This window comes from Marmota monax, unplaced genomic scaffold (assembly GCF_021218885.2).
Source record: "Marmota monax isolate L192 unplaced genomic scaffold, Marmota_monax_Labrador192_F-V1.1 WCK01_AAM20220418_F8-fsc00003, whole genome shotgun sequence".
Taxonomy (NCBI): domain Eukaryota; kingdom Metazoa; phylum Chordata; class Mammalia; order Rodentia; family Sciuridae; genus Marmota; species Marmota monax.
The window spans coordinates 5,889,766-5,914,068 of record NW_026694084.1 but is presented as its reverse complement, the minus strand read 5'-3'; the positions used below and the strand labels follow the sequence as shown (position 1 = coordinate 5,914,068).

Below are 24,303 nucleotides of genomic sequence, written 5' to 3'. Positions count from 1 at the left end.
ATCAAACATAACTTTCCTCTGTTTATATATGAATACACAACCAGTGTAACTCCACATCACATACAACCACCAGAATGGGAAGTTATACTCCATGTATGTATCATATGTCAATGTACACTCTACTGTCATGTATATCTAAAAAGAACAAATTAAAAAGTTGCTATGTAAATAAGAAAAAAAGAAGGTATCAAGAAGGAAGACTGCTGGCTGCCGTGGGCTGAGTGGCATCTCTAGTCAGCATATTGAGGGATGGGTTCTGTCAGACAGACTTAGAGGATTGACTCACACCAATCCAACACATAAGAGTTTATGAAGGAGTTGGATATTTTACAATATAAAGTACTTTTATCTTCATGGCTGGACATGATGGCACGTGCTTATAATCCCAGAAACTCAGGAAACTGAGGCAGGAGGATCACAAGTTTTAGGCCAGCCTCAGCAAAATAGCCAAGCCCTAAGCAACTTAGGGAGACCTATCTCAACATAAAAAATACAATAAAATAAAGGGCTTGGGATATTGCTCAGTGGTTAAGCACTTCTGAGTTCAATCCCTGGTGAAAGGAAGGAAGGAAGGAAGGAAGGAAGGAAGGAAGGAAGGAAGGAAGGAAGGAAGGAAGGAAGGAAGAAGACAGACAGTACTCTAGCCTTAAGAAGGATCAATGTGCTTCCCAGGAATGGGCACTTCCTCATAGGAGGCAAGGATACTCCAAATATCAGCATCAAGCTCCATTACAATTTGCTTTTGCAGCAAATTAGAACAAAGAAATAAGGTTCTCTCATGCCATATTTCCTCTCCATGTGGCTTTTCTCTGCTCCAGATCACCTCCTTTGAAGAGGAATCTTGCAAAAGGTAGCAGAAGATTTTGAGTATAGACTTCAGAGCTAGGCAGGCTTGGGTTGGAGACCTGGCTCTCACACTCGAGCATTTTGTCATTTTCCTGCATCAATTTTCTACCTTGAAGGTGTAGATGAGAAATATATCACTTAGCATGGTGTCAGACATACTAAAGTATTAAGAAAATGGTGGCTATTTTGCTGTTGGTAACACGAAGAGGAGGACATGGGCAAAACAGGCCATAAGCAAACCTGACTGAGAGCCTGATCAGGGAGTTCTTTCCTCCTAGAATTCCCTCCTCCTTTTTTATAAATGCTCACATTGTGGTAACTGGTTATTAAGTACTGACACTTTTTGCTTATAATATCAACTTTCACTTTATTCTAAATTCACTTTTCAAAGAATCTACATCTTTAGGAACTATATACATTATTTCATTTATTTCCACCTTTTAGCCCAGGTCAACTTCTCAGTTTGTCCTTTAATGCTTCTTTGAAGTTTTTTTCAGAAAAAGGAAAGTGAGATAAGGAACAACACCCGGAACACCAAGGGAAGTGTCATCGTGTTGCCTACTGCTTCTTGATAAACCAGAGATGGGACAGGTCTTTCATAGGTGCATCCTTGACATCAGGGACAGGCTGAGCCAGAAGGAAAACTCATGCCTCTGAGTACTTGATGGGACAGAAGAAGATGAGGGAATTCATTTAACTGCTTTCCTCTGTCAAATTCCACACCATAGAGTGAGCCCCTCCTGCATTTCCAAGTTATATAAGTGACTTCTGATGCTCAAGGGGCCACTCTTTGGGCACTGTTGCTTAATAGCTCACCCAAGTTCTGAAGGAGCTGAAAGGGCCAGAAGCTCCAACCAGGGGACAGGCTGAAGTCAAGCCACCTGGAAAAGGCAAGGATTGTGCAGAAAAAGGCAAGTGACCAGGGGTACAGGGCAAGATACAGCTGACCAGATACATTTGAGGAGGCGTAGAAATGAGGGTCTGTTACACGTGCATTCCCCCCACATATTCGGAATCAGTCTTTCCTTTCTCAAGGGACTTTATAATATACAAGAAACTTCCATCTCGGAAACAGGTGTGGAAACCCTAATAATATTCAGAGGAGTAGGAACTTTGGGAAACACTGCCTAGATTTGAAGCCAGGCTTAACCACTTTTTAGCTATGGGACACTTTGATCCTTTCATACCTCAGTTATCACATCTGCCATATGATATTATATATCATCATATAATAATATGATTATAATAATAATGGCACCTACTTTATAAGCATTTTTGTGGGAATTAAATGACTTGGATGCATTAAATTATTAGAACAGTATATGACGTGTAGTGACACATAATATGCATTTGCTATTGTTAGACATCTGTTCTGCAGTTGGACCTCTGATTTCCTAGGTTCTTCAGCAAGGCCCTGTGTCTGTCTTTCTTTCCATCTCCTATCTAGATTCCTGTTTCTGAGATATGTTTCCCAAACTAAACCCAGCCTGTTCTCTTTACTTCTTTACTTCTTCCATGCTTTGGATGTCTCATCTTGTTGACATATAGCTCTCACCAGTCTCTCCTGGTCACCAAGCTCTCAGTCCTATTAGGTCAAATTCCTGGTGACAAATATGAAATCTTTGACATTTTGTTAGACAGGGAAAGTTCTAGCAGGACAATTTCATGCCGGTCTTGTGACTCAAAGCTCTCCCAAGGTAAATCAAAATGCTAATTGGCTGTCTGACTACATCGCTCACATTTTTTGACGAGAACCCACGGCTTTACCACTTGACACCCAAGACTGAGCTCATAGGAAGTTGCCAATGAAAAACTCACTATGAAATCATGAGATTATTGTGACCAATCATTTCATTGGTGATTCAAAAATAAAGGATAGCAATTTCTACACGGGTTGTGATGCTGGAACACTGTCTCAGTCTGTGCAATGACAGGTGATCTTTCATTTGGATTCCAAGCCATCTCCCAGGTTCTTCACTTCTCACCTCAATTCATCAATCAACCACCACATGGCTTAATAGCATCCCAGTCAAATCTCTAGTAGCACTCTATATATGTAGTAGACACAGAGCAGCTAAGTCAAAGACATTCCAGAACTCATAGTAAAACCATTGTCAAAACTCTTGTGTCCACTATTGATATTAAAGAATGTGGGGTATGTGGGCCTTTCTATAGTGTTTTCTGTGATTTCTCTATGTGATATTTTATTGGACATAAGTCTATCTATCCAAGATAATAATTTATTCATGAGTGTACTGCTTTACTGCATGGAACTCATCAGAAAGTCTCTCTGTCCCTTATGATCAGAGAAAAGGAAGCTAGCAGTAGTTCCATGGATGTTACAGGAGAGAATCTAATTCAATGCACTTTGTCCTTCACCAAGAGCTCTAGAAACCCAATGTTACTGGCCATGGCTATCCCCTGTATCAGTTCTTTTTATGCACTATCTCACATCCTCTCAGCTCAACATTTTATTCTCATTGTTGCTGCAACAAGCACTTGTGTTACAGAAGCAACCTGATAGCACCTTGTTTCAGCTAACTTCCTGCCCAGGGCTTTCTCTGCCTGTCCCCTGGGAGGCTGACCAGTACTCACTCTACTGTTCTGAGGCACACATCCCGAAAGTTCAAAGGAATTAACACCTCAAGAGGCAATGCTTGGCCAACTGGGATTAGGATTCGGTGATACAGGCTCTTCTTTTATCCTCTGGCAAATGATTCTACATGGCCTGTCAGCAGGTCCCAACTGGGAGTATACCTCAGTTGCCTGGAGTATTAAGTAGCACAGTAATGAGCATTACCCTGGCTCTTGGAATCCTAGAATCTCCAGGTTGGATGGGAAGTCTCTGTCTTGGATTTGTTCTGTACTCAGGCTTTGTTGTGCCACGTTGGATTGGCTGTCCTTCCTTTGATATTCCCAGTGTCCTGCTTCTGTTCCTTGAGATAATTTTCCCAGATAAACTACTCAAATGTAAATCCTCTTCTCATGATCTGCTTTTGAAAGGGAACCTAAGCTAAGACACCCCCAGTGAAAAGTTTCTGAATCATGTTAGATTTAAACAGTGGACATATAATAATGAAATTTATTTTAAAATACTCTTCAAATCCAAATCCATTGCTTATAGAGGATATTACGCCTAGGTATCCATCTACTCCAGAAGCCCTATCAAAGTATCTAAGTCCACAAAGAAGTTGGAATGACTTCTTGAAAAGATCTGATGTTGCATTTTATAGGCTGGGCTTCCCTGGAAGCAGACTGTGTCATATGTTGGCATATGTAGTTCATGCCCTTGGGATGAACACCTGAGAAAGTGAGGGAAAGGACACAAGAAGGGACAGAAGGAGCAGTCAAGTTGCAATGCAGCCCAACAGGCTTCAGCTGGCCTCATGAGCATCCCAGATATTAAAATAGCTAATCAGAGTTGTCATTCATTGAACTGAAATAACTGGGCTTTTGGACTTACAGTAGAATCAATCGTTGAGTGTGGACCACACCAGAAGATAAGCAGCTCTCTGCCTAAAAGGAATGACATGGAGCCATCTTCTAAATGCATTCCTACCACCTGGGCCAACAAATCCCCTGAAGGAAGATGTCCTCAAAGGAACAACATGGAGGAAAAAATTAAGCCAAGTGAAAAGAAAATCAAGAGCAACATGGAGATCATTTCCAAAAGTGTGCTGATCCCCCATGTGAAGAACTGGGAATGACTGATGAAAAACTGTATGCAAGGAAGATTCAACCTCAAAAGTGAGACCTTTCATAGGAAGCTATTGGAAGAACAGCAATGTGTCAATCATGATTTCATGAAGGTGTGAAGCAACATCTATCTGACTACAGAACAAATCCAAGAGAGAAAATATAACTTCCCTTCCAACCTGGAGATTTTAGGATTCCAAGAGCCAGGGTAATGTTCACAATATAAAATTGTCACTTATGTACCATTCACAGGCAGGACTATCAACTTTGAAGCAAAAATAAATAAATATGAAAGTTTCATTTGTTCTGGCTACATGTAGAAATAAAGTTGCTAAGCAATAGGAATATTGTCTAGTAAGTGCAGACTTTTTCCAACTTTCAAATACCCACCTCACCAACAACTATATGACTGTTTATTTATCTAATCATCTATCATATCTATTTATCTACATATCCATCTAACACTAATTCTAAAGCAAATGGAACATTCCAAGTTCACTGATCTCTACCATTGGGTAACAAACATGATTTCCCTTGTGACTAGACAGAAGAACATGGTTATCCCAAGGTAGCTCAAAATCAGTTTATTTAAAATCAAGTTTATTTTCCTTTACTCCTACCTACACCAATCCACATTTCATTGTTCATGGTGGCACTATTAACTCAGATATTCCAAACCAGAAGTGTTGGAGGTCATGAGTTTTTGAGTCCCACATACTTGATTATGAAACTGACTTTCCCCATTTACTTATTAAATGGACATCAGAAAGTTATAGAAATCTATCTGAGCTTCATTTTCCTTAACTGTAACATTGTGATAACACTTTTCATTGGGTTTGTGCAACAAGAGGGTTCTGTTAGTGATAAGGGTATATGGAAACCAGTGGAAGAGGAAGAAAAGAGAATCATCAGAGATAACACGGTTTCCCCCCTCCCCCCAAGAGTTAGCCCAAAGTCCCTAGATAATTTCCTAGATGACAAAAGAAAGTCTATCTCTCCATCATCCTCTGCCCCTCATACTGACTTCCTCCTCCTCTTACCTTGTTCTGGCACACCTAAAACAGTCATTCGCAGTTTCCTGTCTATGTAAAATTGCATTCCAGACTTCAAAAAAAATCTACTCTCTGTCCAATCATGGGGAAGTGGTAATTGCCTAAATTTAAAATAATATAGCAAAAAGTCACATTTTAATCAGGTATGTGGCTGCACCTATGGCTTCTAATACTCTCTTCAGGCCCCTATATTAAAGATCAAAGATACATGCTTGATCAAAACTCCCTGATCACCAGTGTCCCTCCAGCTAGCAGGATCCTTTCTTTTTCCACCAGTGCACCCTAATTTTATCCGCAACCTTTCATCAGCTAGAATACACAAAATCTTGGTCCTAGGTTTCCTTAACACAGATGCCTCCTGGACTTCTCATTTATAATTCTCTATATTCTTATTATCAAATCCAATAAGAAATGTTTCACTTTTGAAGTTCTCACCACCCAGAGTGGGGCATTTATTAATATGCTGGAGCCCCATCATAACTCTATTCATTAAAAGAAGGACTTGACCATGGATAGCTGGACGGCTGGTTCCTTTATAGACTCTCAGTCTTTTTATTCTCTCCACATCTCCTGCCAGCGCTCCCCCTCCCAAGAAGCTTGAGTTTCTTTAGTACTCTTGATTTTTAAAGAATTGAGTACCATGGGTTTCAATGGCAATAGTCTAACAAAGCAGCAGTTCATCGTCCCACAGTTTATAATCTCCTGATTATCTTTTTGCTAATTCATCATTTGAATGGTTGAATGTTCTTTTCAAGTACCTTCAGTGAGTCTGCATTTCCTGCCTTCTCAGTAGAAAGTCTGCCTTTGCCTTTATTTCTTTAGGCAGAAAAAAAGAATTGTCTCCAAGACTACTAATCTTAAAGAGTGGTGACTGACATTCATTGTATAACAACCTTAGGCCAGAGCTTCATGGACATTAGCTCACTGAATCCTCAGTGAGGACCATCCTTTTCATTAAAGTCTCAGAGAGGCAAATGAATCCCATTTTGCAGAAAGAAAGATTGAGGCTCAGATATCCTGAGCTGCCCAGGGCATCATCATGGATGACTCAGCCCCAACCTTCTCTGTACCTGCTTGTTTCAGCTCAAGATCCCAGTTTCTTAGAGTCAGAAATCCACTAGGAGCTCAGACATTGGGAGAGGGGCTACTTCCAAAGGGAAGGATACTGGGAAGACAAAAACATCCTTCTCAAACATTCTCCAATTTCTTAATTAGAGAACCCCTACATTTTACCCTTCTCTGCTCTAAAATTCTATTCTAAAAACTAGAATTCAAAATAATTCCAGATTTTGGAGGCATGATCATCTCCAGAAGGAGAGTCCTTCCTATTCTGTTTCTGAATGCACCATGTGTGTATTAACTGTGTATGTGTTTAAAAAGAACAAGTTAAAGCCAAGTGAGTTTTTGAGATGCCTTCCTTCTGTGGCTTCAACAACCTTCCCTCAAAAAATCAATAAAGTACAAACAAAAATTTAGCCCCCTAGTCCTATTCTTCTTTAATAGAGCTAATACAGAAACAACTATGTAAATAAAAATCATTTTAGGTGTCATTGACAAAGCCCACACATACAGTAGCATCACAAATAGACAAAGAACAGCACAGAGGTTGAGCTCATGTACTTCAGAGACTGAAAAACTAAAGCTTACTCTGCCCAGCCTCTGTACTTACTAGTCCTGTGGGCAAGGACAAGCTGCTTAATCTCTTTAAGCTTCCTGTCCCCTACCTCTAAGATAAGGACAATAAAATTATATGACTCATAGAACTGTTGGGGAATTAAATGAGAAACTGAGCAATAAAGTTCCTGAGACATGGTAAACACCAAGTGACTGCTATGATTACTGTTTTGGTGGCTCATTTCTAACAGGAACTAATCATAGTCCCTAGTTCTTACTCATTGCTGAAAGTAATCTTCCTGTTCAATGATATCCTTAAAACATATTCTTATAATGACACATTCATTCTTCCAATGGAAAGCAATGACAGGATACAGTACTGTCTTTGACTTCTGTTGTTTAGTGGAGTTGAATTTGATAGCATAATGGGAAAAGAGCAATGATCTAGAAATCTGAAGATAAGGGTTCTATACCCTTCTCTGTTAGTGTGATCCAATATGGAAACCATGTTGAAGGTGTTTCGTAGACTAGAAACCCATGACAGTCCTAACTTTCTATTCCAGATTAACTATTTTGTTTTGGTCATTAACTTCTGCTGGTATAAAAGTCATAACTTTTATTCATTAGTTCATTTATTTTTTCCTTAATTAAAAAGACATTTCTGAGCCCATACAGTAGGCACAGAAATGAGGCAGAGAATTTATGACAAAAGAGAAGCATAAAAAAAGACCAATGGAAATTCTCAAGAGAGAACACTGCATGGGGTTGAACAGTTAGGAAAGGCTTCTTAGGGGAGGTGGCATTTGAGTAGAACCTTTGACAGTGTCTGACTCACAGTCAGTGCTCAGTCGTTATTATGTAAATGAATGCTATTGGAAGAATTGATGAATAAGTGAACAAAAAAGAGTAGTAAGACTTCAACATGTAAATATAGACAAAGGGCCAGTGTGGGGAAGGCACCGAGACAAGGAAGACACCAAACACATAGAACCGAGTCTTCTAGGCTTCCTGAACATAGGTTACCTTTGAGAAAAGGCATGACTAATATAACATCTCGTACATAGAGGCTTTGAATGCCGGACTTAAGGAATATTGACTATGAATTTAGAGGAAGTATGAAGGCTTCGATTTTTTTATACTTCTACAGAGACATAGATTGAAGGGATATCGGTTGGGTTGTAGTTTGCAAGATAAAGAGGGGAAAGGATCAGATGGAGATGTTCGGATGTCATTTCTAGTGTCCACACAATAGTCCTAAAGGTTGAAGATAGGACTGGGCTAGTACCCCAATTTGTACGGATTCTAATGCCCTCATGTCCAGGCTAGCTTTTTAGAGATTCAGTATGAAAATATACAATGGAGCTTTACAGTATAAGCCCCAAAGTCTTTTGATAGAAACACTGAAGGAAGAGAAGAAAATGCTTTTTACAAATCTGGTCAGAATAAATTTGGAATGAAATATTGTAATTTTGCAAAGAGATGAGGCATGACTAAGAAAGAACATGCATTAACTGCCCATAATTGCTGCTAAAAATTCACATGACATTAAATTAAGTTAGTTTAACCTTAAATTAAGAGTCAATAATGTGCTCAGAATAATAATGTTCTTCATGCAACCATTCATGCTTAATTTAGCAAGCAATGTAACTATGACAGCACCTCCAGCACATGGTCACAATGGCCATCATAGAACTTTACTGAGGCAGTTCTTTTAGCAAGGCCAGAAGCCATGCTAACCTCTTCCTAAGCTTCCTGTTGATTATTATTTAAAATTACTCAATATCACAAACCCTATAATCAGTTCAAAAGACAAATTCAGAATTCCCTAGTTACATATTTATTTAGATATGACATCATTTTTACATGTCAATCATGCACAATCACAACATCTAATACCAGGTTAAGTAAATTATAAAATAACCATAACTTAAATATATTAAAAAGTCTGTTTCAAGAAGTTTTTGGCCTGATACTAAGTAAAAATGGAATTTGATAGTATCTATAAAATATGATAACTATGAAAAAATATTCATAGAAAAAATACAGGGAAGGAAGTGTACCAAGATGATAAGAGCAACCTTTTGAGTTCATGCATTTCCAAGGAAAGATTACTTTCATTTTTCTCTATTTACCAAAAGAGTAGGTATTAATTTTATACTAAAGACCCAACTTAAACAATAAGCATGGTTGTTGTACCAGGAACTGCTATTAACTCTAAAAAACAGTAGAGCTGTAACTGGGATGCCAAGAGATTTTGGCAACCATAAAGGTTTGGTTTATGGGCCTATCACAGTGGGTAACATATGGACAGCACTCAATAAATAGTCAGTCAATGAATGAGGTATGGCATAGAATAACAAGTCAATTTGGGCAATTCTCTTTCTGAAAAATTCAGTTGGGTAGCATGATGCCAAGCAAAACATTTAATTGGTTATAAAATGTTAATTTCTACCTGATTGTTGTAGCAGAACTGGTGCAGTGAAATCCTGGGGAGAGTCCAGGTGTTCTTCATTAGTTACTTTTGGCTCTACATTTAAGCTAGAGTTCTCAAAAACCTGGACCCAGACAGTCTAGTGAAGTATCAACAGGGAGGGTGCCATTCTGGATAGCCTAGACTCTACTTTAAGGATATACGGGATTTTGGAGGGCTTAATTTTTGAAGGAAATATTTCAAATGATGTTTTAATTGCTTTCTTATCTTCTTAAATAGTCCATATGAAAATGAACTCATAGTAGACTCCCAATTACTTTAAGAACTTTGGTTGTTGCATTATGATACAAGAATTTCTTATAGCAAGATTCCCATACTCAAAATGCGGTGTGTTTTGAGGTGTGTGATTTTGTGCTGTCCTGTACTGTGCAGTTTCATCAACGGACCTTCCTGTGACACACCTTCCATGCTTTTTTCACACACTCTTCTCACAGTAAATTATTTGTCCACTTATTAAGTTTTTACTTGTGTTTGTCATCTTTCAGTGTTCCACTTTTGAAGCAACTGAGACGCAGTTATTCTTTTCTGTGCGTCTTATACTCTTTGATTGCTACATTAGTTTCCCCCAAAACTTAGTAGCTTAAAACAAATATTATTTATGATCTAATATTGATTTTGTGGATCAAAAATCTGGGAATAGTATAGCTGAGTGGTTCCAGTTCATGGTCTCTGGAAAGGTTGTGGACAAGATATGGGTCAGGGTTGTAGCCTTCTAAAGGCCAGACTGGAGCAGTTGGATTTTCTTATTGAAATGTCTGTACTATATTTAACAGCAGAAGGCCTCAGTTCTTATCATGTGAACCTATCTACGGTTGCTTGAGTATCCTCACAGTATGGCGGCTGGCTTCATCCAGAGTAATGATTCAAGAGAGAGCACATTGCCTTTTTAAGTCATAGTGATTTTTACATTCTAATCTTGGCTTTCATACACCACTTCTGCCACATTTTATTCATTAGAAGTTAAGACAGGAGGTAGAGTGTAATTTTAGGGGAAGGGAACTCAGCTCCACCTTTCAAAAGGAAATCAAAAATTTGCAGACATATTTTAAACTATAAACATTTCTTTTATTGCATCATTATTATCATAATTATTTATGCAAATGTTTTCAGTTTGTTTCTAGGCATCCATAAAGCTTATATCTTATGCTATATAAAGTTTCAGGGCTCTGGACAATGACCATAGCAAGTTAAGGAGGAAACACACTTTTTAAAAAAATCTCCTACTTATTAGGAATATGTCTGACTTTAATCAAGTTATTTAACTTCTCTGAAACTCAGTTTCCTCATCTTTCAAGTGGGAATTATAATAGTTGGCACTGTTGCCAGAATTCAACAGGGATAATATAGGTGAGAGCACAGTGATTACAAAGTGCAACATGCATCTGTTAGTACTGGGCCAGCCAGGATGCAGAACTATGAGCCCTGCCTCAGCACTGTAGTCTGAGTTCCAAAACTTACAGCCACCAGCAAGGACCCTTTATCTTCTCTTTTTTCTGTCCCATAATATTTCCCAGGTTCATAACACAATGTCCTGCACAATGCAGGTGTTGAACAAGCATTTGTTGCTAATGGTTGTCCCAGCTTCTTTTCATTTAGTGTAAAAGAAGGGAAAGTTGTCAGGTAGAAGTATTTTACCAAATAGCATAGAAGGGGACTGAGAAGCACAGGAGGATGAATTGTTAAGAATACAGGTTCTGCAATAAGACAGATTTTGGTGTACATTCCAGCTCTACTTCTCAGATGCTTTGTGAACTTTGCCCTCTAAACCTTGGTTTCTTCATCTGTTATGTGGGGATAACAGCATAACCTATTTGAGAAGGTTGTAGTAAAGATTAAAGGGGATAATGTATGAGAAGCATCTAAAATAAGCCTTCCACGTAGTAAGTGCTCTATAAATGTACAGTATCCTTCATCTTGTGATTGTGATTATTATCAAATGGTTCCATCATTCCTAGGGGCAAGGTGTTCAAACCTATGAAAAAATAAAATCCTCCTACTTGCAGGACCCATTTTGGCACACCAAGATGACTTGACTCCAGGAAAGAGTAATCACCAGGGTTTGTCTTGCCTACCTGGGTGGCTATCTATCTAAAACAGCCTGTCTGGTTCAAGCTATTTCCATTTGCTGTCTTTATGAGCCCAGAGGCATGCATAGCTATGAGCACAGTTCAGAAACTTGAAAAACAAACAATGAAATGTCTCATGCTTGCCACACATGTATTTTTCCTTCCATGATTTAGGTTGGCTGGTTCTAAGCCATAAAAGTTTATAATAAAAATGAAAAAAAATAAAGAATGAATTTGCCAGCTTAAAGCCCTTTAACCCCGCCCTCAAAACTTTCCGATTCAAGGTTAAGATGTGAACAAATGTTCCAACCAATATGTTCATGAAAGATTTAATAATTACTTTGCTTATGAAAGTTTAAACAGCTGCTTAAGTTAGTAAAAAGGCTCCCACCCAGGCAGAATAACCTGCTGTACTCACTAGGAAGGTTTTACAAATCATCAGACTATGTATTCAGATGAAAGACAGAGCTGCATTTGCTGCACAGCCTCTAACTATTCAATTATGTATGGAATGATTTTGTCCACCAGGTCAATCAGGTTTTGTATATTACTTCAGCAAGGGTCTTGACAGCGTCAATGTTAAAGCAGTTTCCAAGGGGATTGCCGAGCTTTTCAATAATTTATTTTAAAAAACACACATACATGAAATAGGCTATGCCTCTCTCTCCAGGTTCTTTTACAGCATAACTCCATGAAAACAAGGCTTATTATCAAATGGATTCAGAAAATATAGGAACTTATATCACATTCCTTAAAAATAGAATAATACCACTCTTTGGCCTTTCATATGTACTTTTTCCTCTGCTTGGAATACACTCCATCCTAATCCTAGTCTTATAACCATTAGCATGGTTTCATTTTACTCATCCTGTAGGAATAAACTGAATCTCTCCAGAAAGTCTTCCTTGGCCTCCGGTGGTTGCTACTGAAATGAGCCCGCATCAAATCATGTCCTGTTGTATTATGGCACTTACAACCATCTATTGCAGTTGCTTATTTAACGGCCCATGTCTACCATGCAAACCCAGTGCCATGAGTTTAATTCAATACAACCAGAGTATTAATGGAGCTCAATAAATTCCTGTGGATTTAATGAATTAATTGTCTCAGTCATCCAAACTGGGGTTTCTCTCTTTTTCTCTCCTATATCCAATTTTAGCAACTCCTACAAATTTAATTTCCTAAATATTTTCTGAATCCGTCTCTTTTCCAATTGCTACTTCAACTATCTTAGCTCAAGAGCTATTACCTCCTGACTGAATTTCTGTCTTTGCCTGCTCAAATGTATCACAGTGGATAGAATGAAGTAAAAGGCAAATCCACTGCTAAGCCATTTCAGCAACTTCCAGCTGTCTACAGGATAAAGCCACAGCCCCATCCCCATCCCAGCACCACCATGGTCTTGAGGTGGCCATCCTATTTCTCAACTCCTTGCTTTTAAAACTCTCCCCTCCTTTCATAACCTTATTCCCCTTTTACAAACTCTCCCCTCCCTGAAAAAGGCTAATATCTATATCCAGAAATGCAAAATAACCTACCAACAAAATGTAAAAGGCGGGACTTGAATTCTTCTTTGTTTTCTAGTCACAGAGCTTCCTATCCAATGACTTGCTGAACCCTAGTGCCTGACATGTACCAGATAATATAAATGTCTGCTGAATTAATGAATAATAAGAAAAAAAGACTGCAGAAAAAAATTCAAAACATAACCTACCCTGTGGACCTCATTCCTCTATTCTACTGTTTCTCAATTTATGTTTTATGTTCAAATACTCTGTGAAAAAAAGGCTCCATGATCAAAAATTGGGAGACTATTGCAAAACTCCCTCTTAAAGACACCCAATGCATATCACTAGGTTAAAACATTACAGGCTTCAGAAGAGCCTGTTTAATTTTTTAATAGGAAAGTTTCTAACTGTATTTGAAAACAAAATTAAAATTAAAACTCAGTAACATTCCTACTCCATGAAATTCTGCTCTTCTCTAACACCCTTCTCTAATAGTCCTATATCCATTCATGATAAAATTTATGTCTGACTACTTTTTAAAAAAATAACAACTAAGACCTGAAAACACAGAAGGAGGGTTGGGGCAGTGATACAGTGGGATAGACTGGGGATGCTGCTAGATCATTAATGCCCAGGACAGAACCATTGACCCAGAGAGTCAACAGCAACCATGTTGAGTAGCTCTGCCCCACAGCAAAGAGAGAGAGAGTGCTCAGCTGAAAGTCTAGAGCTTTCATGTTGCTGTTTCCCACTGGTCTTCATAGTGCTCCATTGCATTTGAAATAATACTGACAAATGAAACTGAAAGTTTTCTTTGAACCCAAGAAAATAACTGTTATAGAAAAAATATGTGCATAAAAACAATTCCCCTCATCAAGGCCTTATCAGAATGCATTTAGATACTATCAATCCCCCACCCTTGCAAATCCAAAACACTTTTCTTTTCCATACAGTCCTCTCAGAATATATTCTTGAATATATTAACATTTTAAAAATATTGCATTTCCTAAGAAAATCCTAGAATAAGACCTAGGAAATCTCTGAGGATCAAATGAAACAGGCCAGCCCCAAGAGTCAACATTAGAGAATCCCCTATTAGTGAGAAAGTCTGCAACAGGTAAAATGAAACTCTAGCTTCAGATCCATTTGCCCTCAGGTCAAGTCAGTTTGAGGACAACTGCTTCTCATATTACTTGTTCATTTGTTAGAAAGGAAAATCATGGAAGCATCAGAAACTAACCCTGGGAAAGGACTGAGCACTAAGGTCAGAGCAGAGTCTACCCTGTACTGGATGCTGCATAGAGGATGCTCTGGGGCAGCCCAGGCTTTATAAGAAACTTATTTTTTAACCAGTTTCCTCATCTAGTTAATGTACTATCACTACATAGGATGTGATCACTGACCATGTTCACCTGGGCAAAGGGTATACCTTAACTCTCTGCATTATTTTTTTATCTTCTTGTGAGTCTAACATTATTTCAAAATGAAAAGTGTTTTTGTTGTTATTTTTTGATGATGAGACTGGTAGAGGTATTGTGGCTTTGTCTGTAACCTTCTGCTAAACAGATGTGCCTGATTGGTGAGCATGAGGGGCACGGATGGGGCACAGAGGTAAAGGGCGCCATAAAGTCATCAACATCACAGAATTGATATAGTCATCAGATCCTATTCTAAAGTGACAGGGAATCAAAAAGGAATTGCCAATGGAGGGCTTGATTGAGAGAAGATGAGAAGGAGGAATGGACCAAGGGTAGGTAACTTTCCCAGGTGAAATCCCATGGTGGGAGCTATCAGGAGACAACAAGAGTCAAAATACATGAGAACTCTTTGTGCTTAGGAAAGAGAAGCCAGGAGAAAAAGTCTAAGAGAAAGATATAAATTTCTCTTGTGTAGTAACTTGGTAAGGATGGTGCTGCTTATATTCTGAATCAATTCTACTACATTCCTCAGATTTAAACAGTATTCAGAACCCAGGCATAATGGAATTTCTTAGGCGAAGGAAGAAATGGGAGTCAGGAAACCTAAATGCTTCATATGTTTTCCTATCATGCATTTATGGTATCCCCTTGCACAGAAACTTCTAGAGTTGGTACTAGGATGCCTACTCTATCTCTTTCTAAGAGGTCTTAGGATCATCTCTATTGATTTAATAAAACATAAAACCTATTCATGAATGGCAACAAGTTTCCTATGAATTTTCAAACACAAAATAGTTCCTTAATGAATAGGGGTTCATTGCTATCCAGTGCCATGGAATATCTTCTCAGAAGTTTAAAAAAAAAAAAAAAAACCCTTACATTCTTTCCCTATGACTCATTCTAAGCCATGGACTGGCCTCAAAGAAACAAGGATGAATGCCTCTGAAAGGCCCACAGGTTAAAGGCTTGGTTCCCATGGTTGGTGCTATCAGGAGGTGATGGAACTTTCAGGAGGTAGAGCCTAGCAGAGACTTCTTTAGATAGCAGGAGGTCTGCACTTAAGGGGGACTATAAGTCCCTGGCCTCTTCCTTTTTTCTCCTTTGCTTTCTGGCCATGAGGCAAGCAGTTTGCTCTGCCAAGGGCTCCCCACAATTGCCATCCAGCATGCCCACCAGAGGTCCAAAGCAATGGATCTGCCTAATCTTAAACCAGAACCTCCAAAATAATTTTTTTCTCTTTACAAGTTAGTTATCTTGGGTATTTTGTTACAGTGATGGAAAGTTGATTAACACAGATGATTTCCCAGGGAGAAAGCTATCTGAGAAAGGAGTTCAGAGGCTAATGTCAGAGTTTCCAGAATCCAAGATCTGATAAATCCTGCAACACAACCAATTCACCGAGAAGCCAGTTTCTGATAAAGTCAGAGTGGAGAGAGAATCCTTATCTTGGAGCAGCCAAAATGTGCCACCATGAATTCTTTGGGAAAAGAGTAAGATTTATGTGTATAATAACCCTGTCCTACTATGTTCACACATTGAATCCCAAGGAAAAAAAAGTATTTGTATTATTGGCATTTTGAACAATTCTGTGGTAATTTATCCCAGGCTTATGGCTGGATTATGCAATAGGGTTTTGAATGTGTTAATACTTCATCAATCATATAAACACTTTTCCAGACCTGATATTTACTACATCTTTCTATGGTTTTTAGGCTAAAACAGAAGCTTCTTTACATGCAAACTGCTCTCTTTTATTCAGGTTCTGGGCATACACAGTGAGATATAAGATACTGTGCTGGGTGTTATCACTGAAATGTCTCTCAGACACTGCTGGGTGTTAGCACATCTTCCTCCCCTTGCCTATCCTCAAGTCACCCTGCATGTCCTACCTGCAGGTAGAATAATGGGAATTTCAGCTTCCTGTCTCCTTTTTAAAAGAGAATTTCCACTGCAACCAATTTACTCAGTTATTTAGCAGCACTGCTCTCTAGTTTGCTGTGGAACAAAGTAGCAAGAATACTTCAGGGATAAATTAGTCAACCTAAACTATCAAAACCAGCATCATGTCCCTGTCAGCATTACTGATAATTATACATAAAGTTTAATGACTTTAGGAAAGTTTGCCAGAGTCTGGGAGAACTGAGTTCTCTCATTGAACTGTGAATGAACATTTTGTAGTTGGCCTAGGATCTCATCACACATTTCCTTTCCTCTTTTCTTCATTCCCATATCCCATTCATTTGTGAACAAAAACATATGACTTCTTCTTAATGGAAATACCACATTGAGATCCGTGTTTTAAAGATAATTTGAACTTCATTGCAAAGAACAGGAGGGATATGAAAGAGATCAGAAGAAAACTCAGGAGGGTAATAGGGTCTTTGTCAGGGAAATAAGAGCAGTAAAGGCAAGGTGGGAACAGTTTTTTTTCCAAAAAAAATATGCTGAAAGCAGATTGAACAGGATGTGATGCTTGACTGTAAGACAGTGATAAGGAGGAGGGATTGAAAAATAGCTTGAAGCTTTGTAGCTGTGCTCATAGATAGATATGGTTCATTTAACAGACACAAGAAACTAAGGCAAGGGGTGAGACAGGAGGGAGTAGGTGTTCTCAGCTCTAGACATGTTGAGCACATTCAGTGGTGACGTCCAATATGCCAAGGGACAGCCAATGTTCTAAAAGGGCAGGAAAAACATCTAGATTTAAAAAGGATCAAGATTAAGAAAATCCTCCATCCATTTCATTTTTACTTATTCTCTTCACTTTAATAAAACAAAATATGAGTTGATAAGCTACTTTATGCCAAGTCCTGGGATAGGCATTAGAGAAGAGAAAATGAAAAAAATAAATAAACATAGTGCCAGTTCCCAGAGCATTTGCAAGCTTTAGGGAAATAACACTATAACAGGGACTTAAAAGTGTTGGGGTTAGGGGAGAGTTACCAGAGGAGGTTTCCTGGAAGAAGTGGCACTAACAAGGGATGAGATAGATGGTGCTTATTCAGGTCCATTAATCCAACCTAACATTTGAAGCGGGGATGATGTGCTTGTCACTTGCCTTCACAGTCTATGTATCTTCTGGGGTTTCAGGCCAGCTTTAGGGCAGATTTCCCCCCAAATCAGCCACACAATCTGAACTTCACTATACTCATTTATATTCCTTCTGTGAAAATAATGTTATGGCTTCTTTGTGGGAAAACTTTTTTATTAAACTATTTATTTATTCTAATTTGTTATACATGATGGAAGAATGCATTTCATTTCATATTGCACATATAAAGCACAATTTTTCAAGTCACTGATTGTACACAAACATTTTCACACTATTCGTGTCTTCATACATGTACTTAGGGTGTATAAGTGATGTCTAACTCATTCCACCATCATTCCTATCCACTTGCCCCCTCCTTTCCTCTGCCTCCCCTTTGCTCTATCTAAAGTTCTCCATTCCTCCCATGCTCCACTAGCCACTATGACATTATGAGTTAGCCTCCTCATATCAAAGAAAAGATTCAGCCTTTGGTTTTGGGGGATTGGCTTACTTCATGTAACATTATATATTCTCCAACTCCATGCATTTACCTGCAAATGCCATGATTTTTTTTCTCTTTTAATGCTGATAAATATTCCATTGTGTATATATACCAGAGTTTCCCTATCCATTCATCTACTGAAGGGCATCTGGGTTGGTACCACAATTTAGCTATTGTGAATTGTGCTGCTATAAACATTGATGTGGTTGTGTCCCTGTAGTATGCTGTTTTAAAGTCCTCTGGATATAAATCAAGGAGTGGAATAGCTGGGTCAAATGGTGGTTCCAATCCGAGTTTTCCAAGGAATATCCATACTGCTTTCCAGATTGGCTGCACCAATTTGCAGTCCTACCAGCGATGTATGAGTGTGCCTTTCTCCTGTGGGAGAATTTTTGATAGTATACGTTTTATATCTTGGGAACAAGGTATTTATGACCAATTCTTGGGATGCTACCGAACATAATGATAGAGTTGAAAATTTAATCCTGAGTCCTGAGATCACTCTGAAATCATTCATCTACCCACCGGGAGAAGGTGCTACTCCTAAAGAATACAGAGAGTGAAGCTCTTGACAGAGACCAGAGTCTTAAAATTTAGATTAACCCAGCAACTCCACTCCTAGGAATTTACCCAAGAGAAATAAAAGTGAAAGTCTACAGAAAGACTTGGACAAGAATATTCCAATAATGAACATGCTAAAAAGAACTCAGGAAAACTATCCCATTGACAATAGCCTCAATAAAATAAAATACTTGGACTAATTCTAACCCAGGAGGTGAAAGACCTCTACAGAGAAACTCTACAATGAAAACTACAGATCATTGAAGGAAGACATCAAAGACCTTGGATAGAAGCACCTCCCATGTTCTTAGATAGGCAGAATTAATAAGGCAGAATTAAAATGACCATTTTATCAAAAGCAATACACAGATTCAATGAAACTGCCATCAAAATACTAATGACATTCTTTACAAACCTAGAAAAAAAATCCTAAAATTCACATGGAAGAATGAAAGACCCAGAATAGCCAAAGCAATACTGAGCAAGAAGAACAATGCTGGTGACATCCCAATACCTGATCTCAAATTATACTACAGAGCTATAGTAACAAAAATAGCATGGTATTGGCACCAAAACAGATATGAAGACTGATGAAATGAAATAGAAGAGATTTCATCTCTCTCTTTAGAATGGCAATCATCAAGAATACAAACAGTAAATACTGGCAAGGATATTGGGGGGAAACACTCATACATTGATGATGGGACTGCAAATTCCACACTTTGGAATGCAGTGTGGAGATACTTCAAAAGGCTAGGCATGGAACTACCATGTGACCCAGCTATCCCACTCTTTGATATTTATCCAGAAGAACTAGAATCAGTATACTATAGTGCTACATGCACATCAATGTTTATAGCAGTGCAATTTACAATAGCCATGTAATGAAAACAGTCCAGGTGCTGGTCAACAGATTAATGGATTTAGAAAATGTGGTTTATATACACAATGGAAATTCATTCAGCCTTAAAGAAGGATGAAATTATGTCATTTGCTGATAAATGGATGGAACTGCAGAAATCATGCTAAGTGAAATAAGCCCAACTCAAAAAGTCAAGGGTTGAATACTCTCACATGTGGAAGACAGAGCAAAATAAGGCACATGGCAGGGTGGGGGTGGGGCCTAAATATAGAAGGGGGATCAGTAGAGTAGAGGAAAAGGATTGAGGGTGAAGCCTGCAAGATGCAAAAAGGGAGAAGCTGTGGAATGAAATTGATCAAATTATGCTATGTGTACGTACATGAATAGATCACAGCGAATTCTACCTTTATGCATATCTACAAAGCATCAATTTTAAAACAATGAACAAATAGAAGGAAAAGCAGTAGAGAAAAGAGAAAAGGAGGTAGAGAATGGGAGGGAAAGAGGATGTACTGGGGATTTAAATGAAGCAAATTATATTCCATGCATGTATGATTATGCCAAACCACACTCCACTATTACATATGCATTAACAAAAACATAAAAAAGAATATTCACAGACATTTTACTCAGAAGAGTCATAAACTAAACACCACCACATGTGTACCAATTGCAGAATGAAAAAACGATTTGCAGTACAACCATACAATGAAATATTACTCATCAATTTACAGAAAGAAACAACAGACAGAATAGTAGGGATAAATCTCACTTATCTTTCACTCACTTATGCTGAGTGAAAGAAGTCAGATATCAAATATATGGTTTCACTTATATATAAAACTGGTCTTAAAAACTAAAAAGAACAAATTGAGCTGGGTTGAGGAACAGGTTCAAGTCATCCCAGCTGGAAGATGTTAGTGGCATTCAGGACACCGTCAGAGCTAACACTACCACTGCATATGGATCTCAAGAACTCTTTTGCCTAAATGCTTTAGCCTCAAACCCTGACACCCCTTTCTGCTCTAGTCTGAAGATCCCAATAACTCACACTGACCTTGCTACCCACCTACCACTCATCTTTGGGGACAGAATCAGCTCACTTACCCAGACAGCTAATGATAAATAATCCTAAACCTCTAATCTAAAGATGGCAAAACTGTATGTTGGAGCTATTAACCAGGGTTGGGGGATATGGTAAGTATTACACTTTGAGTCTAACTGTTCTGTACCTGGAATAGTCTCCCAGTTCTTCTGCTGTTACTAGTTTCCTGAAGGGACAAGGAGCTCAGCCTGTTCCTTCTAAACATTTGAGACCATAGTTTTTGTGGGGGGTGGGTACCAGGGATTGAACTCAGGGACACTCAACCACTGAGCCACATCCCAGCCCTATTTTGTATTTTATTTAGAGATAAGGTCTCACTGAGTTGCTTAGCACCTCACTTTTGCTAAGGCTGGCTTTGAACTAGTGATCCTCCTGTCTCAGCCTCCAGAGCAGCTGGGATACAGGTGTGCACACTGCACCCAGCTGAAACTATAGTTTCTTACAGCTATTTGACTCCTTATGGCCAACTAAAATCTGCTTTTCTGTCATCCCTGTGGTCTTATCTCCATGGTTGAAGAGCCCTAGGTCCTAGAAGCAGGTGACTTGAGAAGGGACAAAATGGGTTAAACAGAAAAATAATCTCTACTGCAACACAACAATGCTCCATCCAGACCTGTGGAGAAGGCCTGCTCCTCCATCACCAAACACCAGGGTTAACTCTTTCTTCACCATCAAAATAGAAGCAAAAAATCCTCTGAATAACTTTTTTTTAGTTCTATTTATAGAACTTCAGTTACTACTAATAAAAAAGATTTTTGTACCAGATAACTTGTGAAAACTGTTTTATGCACATTTGATGTCACATGAAGTAAACTCAAATTCAGTGAGCCCCTGTGAGGCACAAACACTGTACTAGCCTTTCTGATGTACTCTATCTGTCTAGTCTTCATAGTAATCCTGTTAGTTCCATACACCTATTCGATTTTTACAGATAAATTCTCTAAAACTCAGAGACTTGCACCTTGCCTAAGTAAGGTATTTAGTATTCAGTTAGTATAGAGATTAGATATACCTCTAAGACTACTTAAAAAAAATAAAGACTGGAAACTGTACATAAACTATGGGTTAAATTCTGTTTTCATATGTACAATGTCCTGGATTTGAGTTTTTTTCTCAGCTACTTACTACCTGTGTGGATCTAGGCCAGTGAGTTTTTCTCTAGATAAGTTTCCTTGCCTATAAAATCAATAAAATACATTCTATTTAATTGAGCTTTGAAAGATTAAACAAGATAATTCACAGAATGAACATAATAAGTATTAACTATTGATATGATCTCAAGGGCCCATCTGGCTTCAAGTGGAATAAATATAACACATATATACAAATCCCACTCTGAGTGGTTCAGAGGTTGAATTACACAGTATGGATCTCATTCTTTCAATTTGTCTTGTCCTTCTCCAATGTAACAAAATTTTTAATGGGAATATAGATAGATAGGTAGATGGATGGCTAGATTAGACAGATAGATAGATAGATAGATAGATAGATAGAGATTTTCAGCCTTTAATGAATCTATGAGGACCATTTCCACAAACATACGGTCTCTCTCTCCTAGACAATCTCTAAAAGTGCAAACTTGACCAGAACACCCTATTCCCAGACAACCCAATCCCGTTCCTTCACATACCTGCTCTGGATACTTGCTCCCTGTGATCTCTGCTACAGTGTTGAAGGAATCAGTATCTGGGTAGGTCTTTGCTCCCATCCTCAGATGAATGACAATTTTGTTCCCATGAGAAGCCATTCTAGACATCATTTCTGCATCTTCCACAGTAATACAGGCTGTTGGGATCTTAGGCACATCATCCTGGTATTCCTGCATTCCTGTGTGAGGACTTGGGAAGAGAAGCCACAGGTTACCTTGAAAGTGAAAATGGACCAAAAGCCCCTGCATATCAACCTTTGACTCTCATATGGAGAGTAGGAACAGTGGGCAGTATTGGTTTGTTTTTGATGTGAGAGTAAAATTTTTTTCTTTTCATTTAAAAATAGCTTTAACATTTCAATTTCATAATCATCTCACTGAAAACATTATATGGAATTAGTTTTGATAAGTTGGATGATCCTTTTAAGTTGCAAATTGCCATAGGCTCTCAAGGACATTAACAGTGCTTTCATGATCAAGAGGAGAACACATGTGAACAAGGGAATAAGGGAGCTCTGAGGTCCATCAAGGGTATAAACCAGAAGATTCACATGCTTGGAAGAACACTGTCAGCCCTGTGATCACCGACTGGCACTGGGGCTCTTCCTTTCCAAGGGAAAGTTCAAATATAAAGCCCTGTGTTTGGTTGTAGAACACTGCACAGGAAAACTGTAGAAAAATATGTTGGGAAATATTTGTGTTCCTATGAGGAAAAGGCTAAATGAACCTAGGTCTGGATGCCACTCAAAATACTTCCACTGGAATCTGTTAATGTACTGTCGATTCAACCTCTGTATCTGCCAATGAAGTTTGTCAAACTCATTTTCTAAAACTGCATATTCAAACTGTCCCTTTTTACAGCTGGGATACAGCTTCAGACCCTCTCAGACCACAGTTCCTCTCATACCAAGACCACAGCCCAGCTTCTGCATGCATAACACAATGTATTAGTCTGTTCCCATGTTCTGTTGAAAAGAAGATAAAAGCCTTCTAACTTTTCTTCCCCTATTCACATATTTGTCTCAGGCTGTTTCATATGTTCAAGGGAGCCCCCTCCTCTAGCCACATCACGTTTCTTTCTGTGGATGAGAGTCTGAAACTTCTCTTCCAAAGGAATGACTCCAAGCCCCACACACAAACACAATAATCCTGTTTTATATCTAACCACTTTCTTGATGTGACTGCTTTGTTCTTACCATATTTCAAGAATCTATTTACTTAGAGAAATTGCATAGCAAAATGGTTAAGAACAGAAGATCTGGAATAAAACTATCTGGATTCAAATCTGATCTATGCCATTGAATGCTAACTGGCCTTGGGAAAATCACCTACTTGTTTGTTGCAGGAGCTTCTTCTATTAAAAATTAAAGGTGATAATAGTAGTAGGTATTTCATAGAGTAATTTTTCAAACTATTTTACACAAGTAAATTTATTTTTCATTTATTTTGTTTTTTTTTTCAGAAAATTTATGCAAGTAAATAACTTACCCTGGAACATAGTAATAATTCAATAAATGTTAAATATCTATTTTATTAACTTGCTTATTACAAATTCCTGCAGAGACTGACTAATCTCTAGTCATTAGCACCATCTGAATATACCCTCTATGTATATTTCCTAAATTTTGCCTGCAAACTTTATTATTCCTCAAAAGAAAGACAAATTACTTATAAGCTCAGAATTCAGAATAGAGATACCCTGAATCTGAATGCCTGCTTGAGATTGTGTGTCATCCACTCCAACTCCTGGTTCAAGTTCTGGCGTCACCAAACCATAAATCTTGGTTCCAGCTTTCTCTACCTGTATGACAACCAAGCAACTTGGATTACTTCTTTGTTTTCCCTCATCTATAAAGTGGTGAATGATATTAGTATTAATCTCATAATATTGCTATGAGGAATA

General features: G+C 38.4%; 1 protein-coding gene across 4 annotated transcripts in view; it reads right to left on the bottom strand.

Moving 5' to 3' along the window:
• Nucleotides 1-24,303, bottom strand: part of Cpq (carboxypeptidase Q) — a 463,439-nt gene that overhangs the window by 242,734 nt on the left and 196,402 nt on the right. For all 4 annotated transcript variants that reach the window (XM_046464739.2, XM_046464741.2, XM_046464738.2 and 1 more), the window contains one exon: nucleotides 22,383-22,590. In XM_046464739.2, coding sequence (XP_046320695.1) covers nucleotides 22,383-22,590 — 208 coding nt within the window. The remainder of the gene's footprint in view (nucleotides 1-22,382; nucleotides 22,591-24,303) is intronic.